The sequence below is a fragment of the Polypterus senegalus genome, chromosome 4 (genome assembly GCF_016835505.1).
Source record: "Polypterus senegalus isolate Bchr_013 chromosome 4, ASM1683550v1, whole genome shotgun sequence".
Taxonomy (NCBI): Eukaryota; Metazoa; Chordata; class Cladistia; order Polypteriformes; family Polypteridae; genus Polypterus; species Polypterus senegalus.
The window spans coordinates 239191757-239212136 of record NC_053157.1 but is presented as its reverse complement, the minus strand read 5'-3'; the positions used below and the strand labels follow the sequence as shown (position 1 = coordinate 239212136).

Below are 20380 nucleotides of genomic sequence, written 5' to 3'. Positions count from 1 at the left end.
GGTAGACATCGCCACCCGTTCCTGAGAATGCTTTCCGCATTCAGACAGGCTCCACTCCTCGGGACCCCCACTCCGGGACTGGGTCTTGTCTCTGCCTTCATTCATCTTTGTACTCTCTGCACTGTTAAGCTGACATTAAACAAAATCATTTTACCGACGTATCACTAGGGAGGGGTATCGTCTTTTATGTTACATCTATTGTGGCGGACAGCCGGGACGCCTCTACATCGGAGCGCTTCCCGGAGGGCAAAGTGTGCGGTGGTACCACAGGCTTGGAGCATGGAAGCTCTTCTTTGTTGGGGCCCGTGGCCACCACCAGGGGGCGCCTAGAGAGCTACCGAGCCCTTTAATGGCAGCACCGGTCACTGAGCACCTGGGGTGCCTTACAAACGGAGGAAGCCGCCACTACTCGGGGAGTCAGGTGGGAGTAGACGGAGCTTTCCAGGAGGATGAAAAGGAGGAGTGGAGGTGGAAAAGAAGAGGAAAGAAAATAAAAATGTATGTACTGTGCTGTAAGGACTCTCCAACTGTAAATTAAACGCATGCGCTGCTTGTCTGTGTTGGGATAGGGCGGCTGGTACACCCCCTGGTGGTCCACCCTATACAGATTCGGGTTAAGTAACACACCGCAATCAAAAAATAACTCATTTCCAGGGAGCAAATGCCCCCCTGCAGAACACAGACGCATTCTCAATTTCAAATTTTAAACATTTTGGTTTTCTCACCAAATCAACAACGCATGTAGCGCTCGGACTCTCAGCCGCCATCTACCTTCACAGGACCTCAGACTTGATCCACACTGCCAAGCACACACATGTGGTCATTTACAACGAACCTGTGTTACCTCCGTGAGCAGCAGACGGCACATCCATGCGTATTTAGCTATCGGTGTCACTTGTTGATCGCATTGATATGCAGGTTCTTATTTTTATTCTGCTAAATGCACTTTGTGATGTGCCTGGGTCACACATGACTAAAATATTCATTTTATTTCCTTTATTTTATTGCTAGCAGCGTGCACCATTTTGTTTAATTTGCGTACTTTTTGAGACATGCCTAGGTCAGATATGACCACGATATTCAGTTTTCTATCTCAAAAGTGTGTTTGTGTGTGTGTGTGTATCCCCCCCCCTCCTTTGTATGGACTAATTACTGAGATTACAATAGGCAAGCTGTCGAGGCAACTCCGCCTCCCCCACCTTCTTCAGCCAAGCTTGTAATTGGCCTAAAATTTCTTATAACCTGCAGCTGTAAATGTCTGCCCCCCACTTTTGAAAATCTGGTCCAACTAAACTTGTAATTGAATACGACGCTGGCACCTTTTTGGTGTCTTCCTTATGTCTGGGTGGCATACGCCACACCCATATTTGCTTCTCGACTCTGCCCAGCTACCGTAGAAGGCATGTCTGCATTACACGGCACACATTCAGACCTTGCTGGGTTTGCACTTCAAAGTCCAAGGTGGTCCATGATAAAGCCCTGAAGGTGCTGTCACAGCAAATGAATCCGACAGGAGCATCCAGAATGGAATTACAAGAATTAACTTTTACTTTGGCTCTTGAGATGAAGGTCAAGGTGGATTTAAAAATAAATATAATAAATTAGTTGGGTGGCATGGTGGTGCAGTGATAGCATTGCTGTCTGGCAGTAAGGAGACCCGGGTTCACTTCACGGGTCCTCCCTGCGTGGAGTTTGCATGTTCTCCTCGAGTCTGCGTCAGTTTCCTCCTGGTACTCTGTTTTCCTACCACAGTCTAAAGACATGCAGGTTAGGTGCACTGGCGATCCTAAATTGTCCCTAGTGTGTGCTTGGGGTGTGTGCCCTGTGGTGGGCTGGCACCCTGCCCGGGGTTTGTTTCCTGCATGCACCCTATGTTGGCTGGGATTGGCTCCAGCAGACACCCCCTCGGAGACCCTGTAGTTAGGATATAGCAGGTTGAATAGTGGATGGATGGAAAATAAATTGGTCCCGTAAAGTGTTAGGTTGGAAGAGCAACAGAAGGCAAGATGAAGAAAAGCCAAAAGAGAAGCAGAAATCATTGCCCCCGTGCAGAAGCAGAGCAGAAAGGAGGAGTGCAGGAGTAAAACATGAAAGTCAGAACAGGGCAGTCGTGGGTCCTCAGAGGTGTTTCATGTGGTCATTTCAGCAAGGGAGTTCTTTTAAGGAAGATGGCCAGACCAAGTTAGCCCGTCCACCACCTGGCACATGCTCCTGCACCACGGGCCTGTTGAATAAATGAAGTTATGTCTGCATATTCTGATGACTGCTGTCCGGTGAGCACCCACATTTCTTTCAGATCTTGGATGTGTTGATTATTGTATATTAACTGATATGCACTAAATCATTTTTGACCCCAGTTTACAGAAATTGTTTTGCAGTCAACTCTCAGACGTGGCTTTGAACATATGTCATGTCTGATGACCGTTTTCCACGTTCCAAGCAACAAAATGGACTTCCTCTCCCGTGTGACTTTTTTGGTGGTTCTTGAGATACCTCACATCTGTGAATTGTTTGCCACATTTGGAACAGCAATATGGCTTCTCTCCAGTGTGAACTCTTCTGTGAATCTTGAGATGCCTCATTATTGAGAATCGCTTGCCACACTCGGCACAACAGTGAGGTTTTTCTCCAGTGTGGAGTCTCATGTGGCTCTTAAGATTGCTGATGTGTGAAAACTGCTTACCACACTCTGCGCAGCAATGTGGCTTCTCTCCGGTATGAATTCTTGTATGGCTCTTAAGATACCTCATATCGGTGAATCGTTTTCCACATTCAGGACAAGAAAAGGGCTTCTCTCCAGAGTGAACCCTCCTGTGATTCCTAAGGTACCTCAAATCCATGAATCGTTTGCCACATTCAGAACAAGAGTGGGGCTTGTCTCCAGTATGAGTTCTGGTGTGGTTCTGAAGACTGCTTATGTGCGAAAACTGTTTCCCACATTCAGAACAGCAATGAAGTTTCTCGCCAGTGTGAATTCTTGCGTGGTTCTGAAGGCTGCTTATTCGTGAAAATTGTTTACCACATTCAGAACAGCAGTGTGGCGTCCCTAACATGTGAATTTTCGAATGGATCCTAAGACTTCTTAGCTCCGAGAATCGTTTGCCACATTCTGAGCAGCAATGTGGCTTTTCTCCAGTATGGAATTTCATATGACTCCTGAGATACCGCATTTCCGAAAATCGCTTCCCACATTCAGCACAACAGTGTGGTTTTTCTCCAGTGTGAGTTCTTGTGTGGCTCCGAAGACTGCTCATTTCCAAAAAGCGCTTGCCACACTCGGGACAGGAATGGGGTTTCTCTCCAGTGTGAATAAACATGTGCCTCTGAAGACCATTCAATTGTGTGAAACGTCTGTCACAAACAGAACAGCAATATGGCTTCTCGCCGGTGTGGATTCTTAAATGAGTCTTCAGAGACCAACTTTCTGAGAATCGTTTGCCACATTCAGGACAGCAATGAGGTTTCTCTCCAGTGTGGACTTTCATATGACTCTGTAGGTGGCTTACTTTTGAAAATTGTTTACCGCATTCAGAACAGCAATGAGGTCTCTTACTAGTGTGAACTTGTGCATGCTTACGAAGAGTGTTTGTTCGCAAGAATCTTTTGCCACATTCAGGGCAGCAATACGGTTTACCTCCAACTTGAACGCTCTCATGCTTTATGCACTCGGATCTGGACTTTAAAACGTCTCCAAATTCTTGGTAGATATGCTCCCTCTCTGCAGTCCAATCATCTTTTATTTCGTGATGAGAGTCCATCCCTGGAGGCAGAGAACTACACACAGATGAGAGTAACTGAAAATCCTCAGCTTTAGATGTCTTCATTTCTTCCTCACTGCATTTCTGGTGGAATTTGCTCTCAGGGGAGGTTTGAGTCAACACCGATGACCGAGGAGCTGTTTCAAGACAGACACAGGCACACAGTTTAGTTCAAATAGTTTTCAGATAAAGAAGACACAAAAAGAGAAAAAGGATCTGACAAGACAGGCATTTAGGGGACTAGCAGATGGACCATCATCTTAGTAGTGAATGTGATAAATTTAAGGACAAACCAACATTGTATCTCAGGGTTTCATGAAGCTATTAAAACAGAAGGCCTTTCTGACTTAAAGAATTGAATTCTGGTATCGTAATCATGAAATTTTACTTTTGTCATGCCATTTTGCCTTTCCACCAGGGCTGCTACAGTGCTCCGCATAAATGAGTACACCCCACTACATTTGTCAGAAAACCTTTAGTTTCCTTTCAGTATCAACATTTTCTAGGAGATACTGTACTACAAAATACTCCCACAAATGTGGGCCATTGATTGCAAACAAGATTTGTTAATTTGCGCACACAAAAAAGGGATTTTCCTAACAAATTCATTCAAGCCCATGTTGCAAAAATGAGTACACCCCAATTATAGTCTTAGGAGAAAAGCCACACTTAAGACTACAAAATTCTAATGAACGGGCATTCAACCACAGGCGAGTCTAAGGATTCATTTAAGAGGTGTCCAGCAGACCGGTGACTATACTTAACAAAGAAAAGCCCTTCCCATTTCATGCTGTCAGCAATGGCTCCACATGGAAGAGAAATGTCAAAAAATCTGAGAAAGGAAATCATTACTTTACACAAAAAAGGTGAGGGCTACAAGAAGATCAGCAAAGCTTTACACATCAGTCAAAAGACTGTAGCAAAAGTGATCCAAAAATTTAAGAAAGATGGAAGTGCAACCATTTTACAGAGACGTCCAGGCCGTCCACGGAAGTTAACATCTCTACTGGAGCGTCTTCTGATGGGAAGGGTTGAAGAAAATCGCCATGCAAGTCCACTGCAGTTAGCTAAAGCAGTAGAAAGCCAAACTGGCGTGACCGTTTCCTGTGACACCATACGGCGCACACTGCGGAGGAATGGCCTGCATGGGTATCGTCCACGAAGGAAGCCTCTCCTAAAGCCCATGCACAAAAAAAAGCACGCCTAGAATTTGCTAGGGCCCATGCTGAAACAGATGAAGACTACTGGGACTCTATACTCTGGAGTGATGAGACACTGGTTTTGGAAGTATGGCATCGTAAAGGTGAGGATTTCAAAGAAAAATGCATGGTGCCCACAGTGAAACATGGTGGTGGCAAGTGTCCTTATGTGGGGCTGCATGAGTGCTGCTGGTGTTGGGGAGCTGCATTTCATCGATGGTATCATGAACTCCACAATGTGCTGCTCCATACTGAAGGAGAAGATGCTGCCATCACTCCGTGCACTTTTCCAACACGACAATGATCCAAAACACACATCTAAAGCTACTGTTGCATTTCTGAAGAAGAGCAGGGTGAAGGTGATTGAATGGCCAAGTATGTCTCCTGATCTCAACCCAATCGGACACCTGTGGGGAATTGTGAAGCGCCAAGTTGAGCATCGCTCTCCATCCGGCATCCAGGCTCTAAAAGAGGTTATTCTTGAAGAATGGAAAAAGATGGATGTTGCAATGTGTCGCCATCTTGTTCATTCCATGCCTAGAAGACTTGGTGCCGTCCCTAAAAATCACGGTGGTCATACAAAATACTAGATGTAGTAGTTTTTGGTGCGGGGTGTATTCATTTTTGCTTCAACTAATTTGAGTAAAACTGAAGATTTTGTGATCTAAGGGTGCTTTCACACCTACAGCATTTGGTGCGCACCAAACGTGTTTTGTCCCTTGGTTCGGTTCGTTTGTGTTGATGTGAATGCAATCTTGGTGCTTTGGTGCGCACCAAATCAATCAATTCGAGACCTGCCTGAAGGGGTGGTCTCGGACCGCTTTATCCGCTCTACTTTGGTACAGTTCGTCTGGTGTGAAACCAACCAAACCAAATCTGATGAAATGGTATAGTTTAATACACTTTGGGTAAAAGAGATACGGGGTTGTGGGTAAAAATCTTTTCACTTCCTGTTGACTCCATTAAATTTTTCAAGCTATTGACTCGCGATGAAATCAAACCGCAGAGAAATGTGGAGTGCCGAAGAAATTAAGTGCCTCATAGATACAGTGGTGTGAAAAACTATTTGCCCCCTTCCTGATTTCTTATTCTTTTGCATGTTAGTCACACAAAATGTTTCTGATCATCAAACACAAGTAAACACAAGTAAACACAAAATGCAGTTTTTAAATGATGGTTTTTATTATTTAGGGAGAAAAAAAATCCAAACCTACATGGCCTGTGTGAAAAAGTAATTGCCCCCTTGTTCAAAAAGAACCTAACTGTGGTGTATCCCACCTGAGTTCAATTTCCGTAGCCACCCCCAGGCCTGATTACTGCCACACCTGTTTCAATCAAGAAATCACTTAAATAGGAGCTGCCTGACACAGAGAAGTAGACCAAAAGCACCTCAAAAGCTAGACATCATGCCAAGATCCAAAGAAACTCAGAAACAAATGAGAACAGAAGTCATTGAGATCTATCAGTCTGGTAAAGGTTATAAAGCCATTTCTAAAGCTTTGGGGCTCCAGCGAACCACAGTGAGAGCCATTATCCACAAATGGCAAAAACATGGAACAGTGGTGAACCTTCCCAGGAGTGGCCGGCCGACCAAAATTACCCCAAGAGCGCAGAGACGACTCATCCGAGAGGTCACAAAAGACCCCAGGACAACGTCTAAAGGACTGCAGGCCTCACTTGCCTCAATTAAGGTCAGTGTTCACGACTCCACCATAAGAAAGAGACTGGCCTGCAAAAACGGCCTGCATGGCAGATTTCCAAGACGCAAACCACTGTTAAGCAAAAAGAACATTAGGGCTCGTCTCAATTTTCCTAAGAAACATCTCAATGATTGCCTAGACTTTTGGGAAAATACCTTGTGGACTGATGAGACAAAAGTTGAACTTTTTGGAAGGCAAATGTCCCGTTACATCTGGCGTAAAAGGAACACAGCATTTCAGAAAAAGAACATCATACCAACAGTAAAATATGGTGGTGGTAGTGTGATGGTCTGGGGTTGTTTTGCTGCTTCAGGACCTGGAAGGCTTGCTGTGATCGATGAAACCATGAATTCTACTGTCTACCAAAAAATCCTGAAGGAGAATGTCCGGCCATCTGTTCGTCAACTCAAGCTGAAGCGATCTTGGGTGCTGCAACAGGACAATGACCCAAAACACACCAGCAAATCCACCTCTGAATGGCTGAAGAAAAACAAAATGAAGACTTTGAAGTGGCCTAGTGAAAGTCCTGACCTGAATCCAATTGAGATGCTATGGCATGACCTTAAAAAGGCGGTTCATGCTAGAAAACCCTCAAATAAAGCTGAATTACAACAATTCTGCAAAGATGAGTGGGCCAAAATTCCTCCAGAGCGCCGTAAAAGACTCATTGCAAGTTATCACAAACGCTTGATTGCAGTTATTGCTGCTAAGGGTGGCCCAACCAGTTATTAGGTTCAGGGGGCAATTACTTTTTCACACAGGGCCATGTAGGTTTGGATTTTTTTCTCTCCCTAAATACTAAAAACATCATTTAAAAACAGCATTTTGTGTTTACTTGTGTTATATTTGACTAATGGTTAAATGTGTTTGATGATCAGAAACATTTTGTGTGACAAACATGCAAAAGAAGAAGAAATCAGGAAGGGGGCAAATAGTTTTTCACACCACTGTAGATGGTCGGCTGAGCATATCCAAAAGCAACTGTCCACGACCCATAAAAACAGCTGCATTTACGCGCTGTTCAGTAAGCAGCTAAGGGAGAAAGGCTATCCTTAGACAGTTGAACAATGCCGTATTAAGACAAAAAAACTTCGGGCGAAGTATATAGAAGTGCGTGATGCACTTAGCAAGACGGGAAGTTCTGGAAAAGAGAAAGACAAGTTTCCCTGGTGCCGATGGGCTTCGCGGTCTATTTTGGTTCGTTTGGAACTCGGCATATGTGAAAGCAAACCGTACCCACGTCTGTTTACTACATTGTAACATTTTTCTGACTGGTGCAGACTAAAGCAATCAAACTATAGGTGTGAAAGCACCCTAAGTTATATTATTAACCTTAATTTCATGTTATGGAGTTAAACAAGTGTTCAATAAAACTCAGCCTTGTGAAATTTTTGGAAATTGTTCTTGAGCTACGGATTAAATTCGTACTTTTTAAAGGGGGTGTACTCATTTATGCTGAGAACTGTATGTCGCTGCCTGTTGCCGTGGGAATCCTTCCCATGATGCACTGGCCTGACGGTTCAGGCCTCACATTATCTGAGATTAGATTCACTTTTTTATCAAGTGCCTACTTCATATTGAAAATATTTGTGTGGATTGGACAGGCTTTGAAACTCTGAGCTCAGATTTGGATTTTTGGGTTAGCATCTCTGGTTTTGTCATTGCTCACTTTTGCTCTCCGGCTTTAACCTTTGACTTTATTTTCTGGACAGTGAAGTGAAGAAAGGAACGAAGGGAATCGGGAACTGACGGAAACCAAATTCCCAGACGGTGAAATACCAAAAGATTTAAAAGGAAGAAGTTGATGACCAGCGACATTAGCCAGGACTGCCAAGAAGATACTTGAGGGATTTGGAGATTGTAAAGAGAGAAGAGCTGCTGGCATTAAACTGGCTGGAATCTGACAGATCACCAGGAACCGATCACACTTATCAAAAAGTGACTACAGATGGAAAACCTAGAATGCCATTGCACAGTTGGGACACTTCTAAGGACCGGACAATTGCAAATATGATCCCATCATAAACCAAGGGTGATCGGGCTAATCCCAGTAACTATAGACTGGTGAGGTTAATGTGCATCCCAGGTAAATTAATGGAAGTGTAATGGGGTATCCAGGGATGGAGCCCTAAATCAAAGTGTGTTCTATGCTTATTTGTTTTACTATTTCTTATGTGTAAATTGTTTGTGTTATTAATCACGTTCATAATACCGATTGGCCTTTTCTTGATTTATATAAAATTGCACTGCTCTGTTAATTATTGAGTTTGAAAATGCAGCAAATTCTTGCATTCCTGTGGATTCTCAAAAAGTGCCACCTGTTTCAACACACCTGCAAGCCCACTCGTGACGACTCGAGTGTCCAAAAAAAAAAATTCAGAGAGGGCAATTGTGGAAAAGAAAAACACGAGACTGGACAATTAAAGGGATTGTGGGGCCCCCGAGATGTCCAGAGCTAAATGGGTACAACATCGAATGCCTCAACGTGTGTCGACCTGGAGCCGAGAGGCGTGGGGTTAGGGTTGAAGTCAAGTTCTGCCTTTGCTGAGAGCAAGATGGAGTCTATCAGAGGGGGTCGAGATAAAGTCAGAGCCAAGATCAGAGACCAAGACCGAGCACTAGCCGCAGTGGTCTCAGCCCAAACGGACTAATTCTCCGATGGCACAATCGAGACTCGCCTCTACTGAACCGCGGAAGATTCACTTTAGTAAATGGATTAAAGCCTGGAAGAGGGTCTCGCCAGTCGCTGAGTGGGCGCGTACACAACAGGACATTGAAATGGGGCAGTGGACAGCGAATCCGAAAAAAACAAAGAATGGGATCGTTCTTCAGAAATTATCAACTACAAATGTTCACAGTTGATGAATAAAGCTAAATTATATACAGTGGGTATACAAAATAATCCCCCCTTTGAAGTATTCCCATTTGTTTTTGCTTTACAGCCTTAAATTAAAACGCACAAACTAAGATTTTTCCCAGCTTTACTTACTCAATGCAATCTGTAACATCCAAGTGAAAGATATCACAGCTACAGTTCAGAAAAAAAAAAATAAATCATAAACAGGAAACCCTAAGATTAATAAAGGACCCCCCAAACTCAATGAGGTGTCAGTGCTCCCCATTCCCAGTGCAGACCCTGGTGACTGGCTCACCCAACCAACAATCAATGGTGAGGGGAGCAAAACCTTGAAATTCCTCCAAATGTTTGATGGATCTCGATGTTTTAGGGTCCCCTGATACCGAAAACACTAATATCTCACTGATGAGTGTGTGTCTGTGCAGGGAGGTTACCCGGGGGGCTCCACACTATTCTAAGTATGTTGTGACCTGCGGACTGTGGTTGTATAGGTAGGGGCCCCCAAGTGCACTGCAATTCAATGCTGTTGAGATGGCCCTGTGTCTCTCCATGTGTCACAGTTTCTTGACGATGGTTTTAGAGCTACAATGGCTGGACAGAAAAAACACCAAACCCGAAACTTGAGCCTGTTATGAGCTGACAATGTGCTGATTAGTTTTGGAGCCAAATCGTGCAAGAGAAAGAGGCCCTCTAGAGCAGGGATTCTTAATCAGAGGTCCGCAAGGGTCCGATAAAAATGAACATTTATATTCACAGATGCGATGTTTGCTCTGAGGATGTTGATGGAGAAGTAGAGAGAAGGCCAGAAGGAGTTGCATTGCATCTTTGTGGACCTGGAGAAAGCAAATGACAGGGTGAGTGAGATGAGCTGTGGTGTTGTATGAGGAAGTCGGGAGTGGCAGAGAAGTACATAAGAGTGGTACAGGATATGTACAAGGGAAGTGTGACAGTAGTGAGGTCTGCTAATGCACCTACGCCAATGTTCATCTGGGAGGACTGCCTTTTACAATGACCAGGTTGTGTCACACTGCGAATGCTGCACGAGGAGAGCAATGCAGCATGCCCATCGCGTATTCCTACTGGTCACTGAGCAAGATGTTTCGTATTGATTGATTCGTCGCTTTGTGTGCATTTCAGAAAACTGGAAAAAATATAAAGCCCTCAAAGAGTTAAGAAGATGGAGGGACACAGGGTGACATACAAGAGTGGAGGAAGATGCACACAGGTAGACTACGTCCTATGCAGAAGAGCTGATCTGAAGAAGAATGAAAACTGCAAAGTGGTGGCAGGGGAAAGTGTAGATAAACAGCATAGGATGGTGGTCTGTAGGATGACGCAGAAGATCAAGAAGAGGAAGAGAGTGAGGGCAGAGCCAAGGATCAAATGGTGGAAGTTGAAAAAAGGAAGACTGCAAGGTTGAGTTTAGGGAGGAGGTGAGACAGGCACTGGGTGACAGTGAAGAGTCACCAGACAGCTGGGAAACTACAGTAGATGTAGTAAGGGGGACAAGCAAGAAGGGTGCTTGGCGTGACATCTGGAAAGAGGAAGGAGGAAAAGGAAACCTGGTGGTGGAATGAGGAAGTACAGGAGAGTATACAGAGGAAGAGGATGGTGAAGAAGAAGTGGGATAGTCAGAGAGATACAGAAAGTAGACAAGAGTACTAGGAGATAAGGCGCAAGGTGAAGAGAGAGGTGGTGAAGGCTAAAGAAAAGGCGTACGATGAGTTGTATGAGAGATGGAGAAGAATAGAGAAGGCCTGAAGGAGTTGCATTGCGTCTTTGTGGACCTGGAGAAAGCACATGACAGGGTGACTGAGAGGAGCTGTGGTGTTGTATGAGGAAGTCGGGAGTGGCAGAGAAGTACGTAAGAGTGGTAAATAAATAAATAAATAAATAAGAATGTCAGTATATACAGAGCGTATACACACACACACGGTATATTATTTATATAATGTACACCCCTATCACACCCAATATGAACAGCACTGCCAGATGACATGAAGAACACAGATGACCTCATTCCAGTGGCACCTCTGAAGGGGTGGCACATTTTAGGCAGCAAGTGAGCACTCGGTCCCTGAAGGAAACGTGTTGGAAGCAGGAAAAATGGGCAAGCGTTAAGGATCCGAGCGACTTTGACAAGGGCCACATTGTGATGGCTGGACCAACGGGTCAGAGCACCTCCAAAACGGCAGGTCTTGTGGGGGTGTTCCCGGTTTGGGGTGGTCAGTACCTACTAAAAGTGGACGATGGGTGAATGAGCTCCCAAGGCTCCTTGATGCGTGTGGGGAGTAAAGGGTTAAGCCCGTCTGGTCGGATCCCACAGATGAGCTACAGGAGCACAAATTCCGGAAAAAACTTAACGATGGCCATGAGAGAAAGGAGTCAGGGCACACGGTGCATTGCAGCCGCATACCCCTCAGCGTGCCCATGCCTACCTCCGTCCTTCACTGAAAGTGCCTACAAATGGGCATGTGAGGGTCAGAACTGGACCATGGAGCCAAAGAAGGAGGTGTTCTGGTGTGAAGAATTTCATTTTCTGTTTGGTCATGTGGATGGCCAGGTGTGTGTTTGTGTGTGTGTGTGTGCTGTTGACCTGGGGAACAGACGGCGACAGAATGCACTATTGGAAGAAGGCAAGCCAGCAGACGTAGTGACACGCTCTGGCCAATGTTCTTCTTGGAAAGCTTGGCTCCTGGCATTTGTCCGGATGCTACTTTACCTAGTACCATCTACTTGAAGATTGCTGTAGACCTGACATACCCCTTATTGGCAATGTTATTAACTGTGGCCTCTTTCAACAGGATAACGTGTCCTGCCACAGTGCAAAGATTGCTCAGGAACGGTTTGAGGAAGACGACAAAGAGGTCAAGATGTTGATTTGGCCCCCAAATTCCTCAACCGTGGGACGTGGTGGAGAAACAAGTGTGACCCATGGAGGTGCCACCTCACAACTCACAGGGCTCGATGGATCTGCTTCTGACGTCTTGGTGCAGACACCACAGGACACCCTTCAGGGGTCTCGTGGAGTCCATGCCTTGACAGGTCAGAGGTGTTATGGCCGCACGAGGGGGGCCTACAGAACAATAGGCAGGTGGTTTGAATGTTGTGGTTGATCAGTGTATACTGTATATGTGCGTGAGTTAGTTATACTTTGACAGTCAAGACACACACAGGTTGCACTCCATGTATACATACTGAGTGTTTATGTGTCTGTTTGTGTGAACTGTTCTAAGGAGACAGGCAAATATGAATTTCCTTGAGCCGAGGACACACCACTTAAGTAAAACTTGAATGTTGGCCCTTCTTCTGCAGGCAATGTCTGTTTTACAGGGCGTGCCAAAGTTCTAGAGACACAGAAAAGGCCTGTAATGCAAAATCGAATAAAAGAAAGTGTCAGCTGAGAAGCACAAGACGGAGGAAAACCCTAACTGACCCTATGAATATTTTTTTTAATGCAAATCACACTTGATTGGCAATAAAACAAAGAGTTAAGACTTTTCCTGGTACATTTAAAAAAAAGCAAAAAAAGCGTAAAGTCAGATCTCAACATTTCACTTAAAAAGATAAAATTATTCCCTTATGACATGCCTACTGCTGTGGTAGGCTGGCGCCCTGTCCGGGGTTTGTTTCCTGCTTTGCGCCCTGTGATGGCTGGGGTTGGCTCCAGCAGACCCCCGTGACCCTGTAGTTAGGATATAGCGGCTTTGATAATGGATGGATGGATGGATACGCCTACTGATAAATTTTACATATGTTAAAAAAAAAAATCTCTTACATGTCTCAGGATCTTCTGCAGGTGACTGCTGCTCCTCTGTACGTTGCTTGAATTCCGGATCCCACCCAACAGAATGCTTCTTCATTTTAACAGACCCTGAAGATGCCGATGCCTTCCCCTTCCGCCGTACCAGACAGCCCTGAAAGTGGGAGTCCCTCTCGTCAGATGTGTCACCTTTGAGAGGTTTTACAGTTCCGTTGCTTTCCGTTTCGAGGTTAAATGAGGCCGGCTCGTTGTTCTCCCTTTTGATGTCAAGCGACCCTTCCTCATATTCCTCCTCTTTACCGACAGAGATCTTTTCTTCACTTTCCTCCAGCTTTACAGAGACACCCTCTGCCGGAATAGCAGCAGGACCCCACTCACAGTCCTCCTTTTTGATAGGAGTCAGAATTGGCTCTATGGTGCCATCTTTGGATGATGCCATGTCCAGTGCGATATCCTCTCAAAGAGATAGGAGGAAAGACAACGTCTTCTTTTTAAATCTGTGAAAATGTAATAGAGAATAAATTTTGAAAAACTTACAGGGCCTCTTGTTAAAAAAAAAAAAATTAAAAGTCCAAATAAGAGTAATGGGGAGATATAAAATAAAATCTATGACATCCACACAACACGTGTGCATGTATGTACGTATATATTGAATTTATGTTTATGTGTATATATGTATGTATATATGTGTGCGTCTTTGCATTATTTGACAGTAAACTATGTAAAATTCTATGATCTGCTTCTCGCAACTCCGAAACTGAGAGGGCCCGTGGCGGATGGGTGCCAAATGGCCGACCAACCACATGAGTTACCTGGTAGGTAACCACCCATACAATCAGATTGAGACTCAGACTAGGGATGCTATGAATGTAATTAACCCAATCTCCATGATGTCAAATAAACAAACCACACGCCGTGGTGCAGTGCAAAGGGACTTTGTCTCTGACGCTGATGTCCGAAGTTCGATTCCTGCGAGGGGTGCAGTGGAGTGTGTATGCCTGATGAGCCCAAATAAGGGCGAAACACGTGTCGCGTACTCTTTGCATTATTTGAAAGTAAACTATGTACAGTTTTGCTTGAAAGTTTGTGAACCCTTTAGAATTTTCTATATTTCTGCATAAATATGACCTAAAACATCATCCGATTTTCACGCAAGTCCTAAAAGTAGATAAAGAGAAACCAGTTAAACAAATGAGACAAAAATATTATACTTGGTCATTTATTTATTGAGGAAAATGATCGAATATTACATATTTGTGAGTGGCAGAAGTATGTGAACCTCTCGGATGATCAGTTAGTTTGAAGGTGAGGTGTCCGGTGTTTTCAATCAATGGGATGCCAGTCAGGTGTGAGTGGGCACCCTGTGTCACTAAAAGAACAGGATCTATCAAAGTCTGCTCTTCACAACACATGTTGGTGGAAGTGTATCATGGCACGAACAAAGGAGATTTCTGAGGACCTCACACAAAGAGTTGTTGATGCTCATCAGGCAGGAAAAGGTTACAAAACCATCTCTGAAGAGTTTGGACTCCACCAATCCAAAGTCAGACAGATTGTGTACAAATGGAGGAGATTCAAGACCATTGTGACCCTCCCCAGGAGTGGTCGACCAACAAAGATCACTCCAAGAGCAAGACACACGTGTAATAGTCGGCGAGTTTACAAAGGACACCAGTGTAACTTCTAAGCGACTGAAGGCCTCTCTCACATTGGTTAATGTTCATGTTCATGAGTCCACCATCAGGAGAACACTGAACAACAATGGTGTGCATGGCAGAGTTGCAAGGAGAAAGCCACTGCTCTCCAAAAAAAAAAAAAACATTGCTTCTCGTCTGCAGTTTGCTAAAGATCATGTGGACAAACCAGAAGGCTATGTATATATATACATATATATATATATATATATATATATATATATATATATATATATATATATATATACATACATATATATATATATATATATATATATATATACATACATATACATACATATATATATATATATATATATATATATATATATATATATACATATATATACATATATATATATATATATATATATATTCTCTGTTGTTGTGATGTGGGATTTTGCATATAACTTGATAAATGTTTTGTATGTCTTTATTTATAATTTAGGCAAACCAATGAAATTTAGTGGTACCTTGGTGAGAGGCATTCTTGTTTATCCCCCCAAAGCTTTACGACTGTCTCTTTGTAATTTTATGACAGGATTTGGGGGGATGTCTTAAACCAGTTTTCCCCCACACAAAGCCAGGTTAGCTTAACATATGGTCTTGGGGGGGGGGTGAGGTGTTAAATGTACTATTTCTCCCATTGATCTGAGATATGGCTGTTTGGAATTGGCTTGTCTCAGAGGCCTTTAAGTACCATGATGTCCTATTGGTTCTAGGAATTGGAGAGAACATCTATAAATGTACTTGCTCAACCACATTCTCTCTCTCTGACCCACATATTATGAAGAAGCATTTCTCTTACTAACCTGTGATGATGAAGACAACACAATGAAGAGCAGCAGCCATATTGAACAGACATGTGACTGAAAGCTGAGCACCAACCATGCCTTAACTAGAGACATTTTAAGTAACTGTAAGTCTGTGTGCCACCTGAATTACACATCACCATTTTATCAGGTTGTATGGTTGCCAATATTCAAATGTACTTTGCATTTTGTTATTATTTATGAATATTATCAGTAATACATTATTTTATGTGTAACTTAACTCCTGCTTGTTTTTTTACTACATCTAATTGCCTGAGGTTATAGATATAGAAGGGAAGGTGGGGATAATTTATATACAGTGGTAAGTCTGTGAGATTAGGCATTCTAAGGCTACATATTAATAATACAATAGGGGACAGTAGAGCAATATATATTACTCTACCAAGATAAAACATCTGTGTGTGTGTGAACATACACTTTTCAAAAAAATCAAGAGTTTACTTAATCATGCCATTCTATTGGGGGTCATGAGGTTACTGGAAAGGGGTGTGTGGTGCTCCTGATATCTGCAAAAGGACGAAGGTCCAAGTCTTTAGAGTCCTGGTGCTCCTTGTTTGTGAGACATGAACGCTATCCAGTGACCTGAGATGAAGACTGGACTCCATTATGTGTGTCTCGTCAGAGAATCCTTGGGACCCTTTGGTTTGACATTGTGTTGCTCACAGGGGTCCTAAATGAGGCACATGTCCTGTATTGTACTACGGCCATGTGGTGCGATTACCCGAGGTTGATCCGGCTCATGGGATCCTCATTGTTGAGGCCAAAGGGATGCCCACGTAACACCTGGCTGCGGCAGATAGAGGCTCAATTTTGGAGGGTTGGTAGTTGCCAACCAGGATCCCAAGCCATTTCGTCGAGTGGTGAGTGTGGGAACGTGCTGTACCAATACATGTTACTCAACCTGACCTAAGTTTTATAACCACGAGCCCAATGACATACGAAGCTTCAAACGCCACTGGAGCTCTGGCACTCGGCACCCTGACTCTTTCAAAGCTTGGCACTGTCCCACATGCTATGAAAAGGGATGTGAAACTACCGCTTGTATTTTACTCTGAGACAATACGGAGTTTAATTTGCAGTCCTGAAGTGTAGAACCTGTTATCTGACAGTAAAAGGAAATCCTATACTATACTGTTCTCCGGTACTAGAACTTCAGACATGCCGTTAATACTTCAGACTACTGCAAGCACATTCTCTAATCTCGGTTATGTGTGCCGAGTTCCAGAGCACATTTCCTAAACCCTGTTATGATTCTCTTTGCCCCTCAACGTAATTAAGTTTTTTTATGACAAAAAAAAACATCTTTCACATTGCCTCATGGGAAAAATCCCCCCCGATGTGAAAATGTTATTATCGCAAAATTATGAACCAGTGGTGGCTTAGAATGTACTGCAGCGTCACGCCGGTGCTGACCGATACTCAGCACTGATGGATTTTTATTTTTAGCATTGTTATGGTAACGGTGCTGGCCAAGTTGCATCAGCATGGGAGGTAGGGATGAATCACCAGCATTAATAGTTGGCATTCCGTGATACAAATGAGCAGCACCAGAACCAGCTGAAGAGTCGTCGATAAAAACAACAAGCCTGCCAAAGAGCAGACTGCAGCAGCAAGTGGTCGTAAGGATAGTGAATGGCACTCACTCACTCGTGCAGTGCTATAATGTTCATAAGGCAACAGATTACATCTTTAGAACTAATGAAAACATAACCATCATCATCAGAGCAAAACAAACACACAGGGTGTTCTTGGGCTTTTGGTGTTCGAGTGCACCTGTCCAATTGTAACCATGTGATAAACGAGGGTGAGGGGTACATGGGATATGTGGAGCTCATGGCTGCTATACTTTCTGTAACCCAATGTTGAGGTTTAGTTCAAGGATCAATATGCCTTGTTATTGGTTTTTGTGAACTATTGACTATTAAAAGGAGTTGCTTGACATCTTTTTACGTGGCTTAGACGGGCACTATTATTTTATAGGCCGCTGCTTTTGTTTATAACAAAACCTGCCTGCCTGCTTGCTTGCTTTTCACTTGCCATGTTTTCTAAGTACCAGAGACGCTGTGTTTTTGAGGTAACTGAGGAAATAAGTTTCTGTTTTGGGAGATGGTAACTCTGAGGGGCCTTTTGACTCACCAGAGTCTAAACAAGTTTTTGGAAAAAACCTTCAGTGCCCCCCAAACTTAAGGGAAACTAAGCAAACTGGCACGCTAGCGCATAAGCACTTTAAACATATAAACATTTTAGTATTTAAATTTACATATTGAGGCTTATGAACATTTCAGATGATCAGATGAAAAGCAAGCTGTATTGTGTTAGTTAGGTTGAATTATACAGGAGTTTTAAGAATTAATTATCAAGGTTGATCATTAATTAATAAGATTGATCATTATTAGGGGAAAGACGTCTACGAGGCGAGGTAATTGCTATGAAAATAGGTACAGCACGAGGTCATTATTACCAAGATAACATGTAAAGTGGACGACGAGAATTATGTACATGTTTTGTGATTAGAATTGAAATAAAAACAAACCACACCCAAACCACCGGGCTCACTTCATGAACTGAGGCAGGCTGTGTATGCTCTGCTGTCTTAAATTCTCACTGCATTTCTGAAGACTCGGCTCGTTTTCCCTCCACAACACCACCAGATCTCATTTATTTTGAAGCTAGGTACCTTTTTCCATCACAATCGGGATGAAGCTTGAAATTGCTGAGAAGCCTGCATGAGCCACGTTTTTGTTTTGCATTCAGCTTAATATAATCCATTTGTATTGTTTTAATTGACTATGTTGTATTTTATTGTTGCTAATCTGTTTTTACTGTTTCACATATTTTTCCGCAAACAATATATGGATTATTTTGCTTGTCCGACATACAGGGAATGCACTGCTTCATGAAGTCTATATATGTTGTTTGTGAATTAAGTGCAATGTCTCAAGCCGACAAAGGATATCGTGTTTGTGTGGCTTGAAAAGGTGGAAAAATGTACCCGTTATTTAATATGCCAGGCCTGCCAAATAGAACAAATGAAGCGATTCCCAAGGTTAATAAGATGTTAGGTTATAAAGCGCCACTATGTGTGGAGTACAATGCACTATGAAGGCCGTATTTGGAATAGTGTCTGTAGTTGTGCCTTTTATTAAATAACTAAACTTATATCTAAATCTGCACCAAAGCATATTGTGTAAAAACAAAAAAAAAATGGCACTCGGTAATTTTTAATACCCACAGCATCATATATATATATTAATGTACTTTCCAGAACTGACAGTCCACAAAACGAGTTTGAGGCGTTCAAGGGATTTGGCGAATCCTGTTCATGGGCTGGGGACGCGTACTGCTTTATAATGACAGCTCCGACCCCCAGCCCTGACTCCAGGAGGACACTGAGATCGGCTAACCCCATCCTCGTCCCGTGTCAATCCCCCTCCACCCGTGCTGTTTTATATACTGGTAGTAAGGAGATTTGCGGGACTTGATAACACTTTTCAAGCAATCACATTATCGTTTTGGGTCTGAAGCCGGGGTTGCTCGCTCACCTGACTGTCCCTCAAGCGCACCCACTTTGTGGTTTCTGGCCACGTACCTGCTGCTACAGTCCGAGTATTTTGTCACCGAGAAGTCGCCTTTTATGGAAGTCAACCACTCTTTGGAGGATTTCGTCTTGGCGAATCCGTCACTGCTCACGTGCAGAATGTCGACCAAGCAACATGGGGTGGATACGCAGGGAGAAGCGGCGACGAACTGTCAAATGATGCGCGCACTTCAATAAATAACATCCGTTTATTCAATCCCCAATAAGGACATCTTTCTCAAGTGAATATTAGCCTGACGCCGGCTAGATCAAGGCATTAAGAGCCTAGCGAAAGGCTGTAGTCAACACTCACCTGGATTTATGCACTGTTGCTTCCCTTGTCTGCTTCTCGCCTCTTCGGGTCCCGATCCAAACGTCGCACTGTCGTCTCTTCCTTTTAAAAAACCACTCACACAGACAACCGCAAACAAAGCGCTGCATTCATTCACACTGCCATGTGGGAAGGGAAAACCCCAAACCTGAAGGAAATCTCGCGTGCTCTCGGAAATCTCGATGACAACTGGCGCGTGCGCACTGAAAACCTCTGGTTACTGGACTTCACTTCCCATCATACTATGCAGCCTTATCAGACCTCACTTTCTATACGCGCATTCAGTTTTACAAATGGTAAAGATCCCTGAAGCAGGATTTTTTTTTTTGCTGAAGAGATTTTAATGTTCAGGAAAATAAAATGACTTCATTTCGGAAGGGAATGAAAAAAATATTAACCGTATCGTCATTTAGTGAAACTGTCATTAAAATATTGGGGTGTGGGTTGGGATCAAACCCGAATTCGATCAACCTCGCTCCCTCCCCTAGCCCACTCGACGATGCTTACGGGGGTCCGCTGGCGTATTGATTAATTTTACTGCCTGTCTCACATCCGCATGAAACATTGGAACACCCTGGCTGTTTATTAAAGAAATGGCAGTCTTGACGGGATGAGTGGATCCCTCTCTTTCTGAAAATCCTTGTTTTAAATCAAATCTATGCATTATG

At 43.5% G+C, this 20380-nt stretch overlaps 1 protein-coding gene across 1 annotated transcript; it reads right to left on the bottom strand.

The window, feature by feature from the left end:
* Positions 1-1889: 1889 nt before the first annotated feature.
* On the bottom strand, positions 1890-19847 carry LOC120528227 (gastrula zinc finger protein XlCGF26.1-like). The gene is made up of 3 exons (XM_039752337.1): positions 19695-19847; positions 13293-13774; positions 1890-3895 (listed from the first exon to the last, which is right to left on the bottom strand). Exons 2-3 carry the CDS (start codon positions 13714-13716, stop codon positions 2409-2411), a joined length of 1911 nt encoding a protein of 636 aa, XP_039608271.1. The 5' UTR covers positions 13717-13774; positions 19695-19847; the 3' UTR covers positions 1890-2408.
* Between the last annotated feature and the right edge of the window lie 533 nt (positions 19848-20380).

Bases quoted from the DNA above. Each gene is read 5' to 3' on its own strand.
- LOC120528227 (XM_039752337.1), bottom strand. From the start codon at position 13,716: ATGGCATCATCCAAAGATGGCACCATAGAGCCAATTCTGACTCCTATC. The intron at 3,896-13,292 runs GTAAGAGATTTT...GTCTTGAAACAG, and splicing joins TGCAGAAGATCCTGAGACAT to CTCCTCGGTCATCGGTGTTG.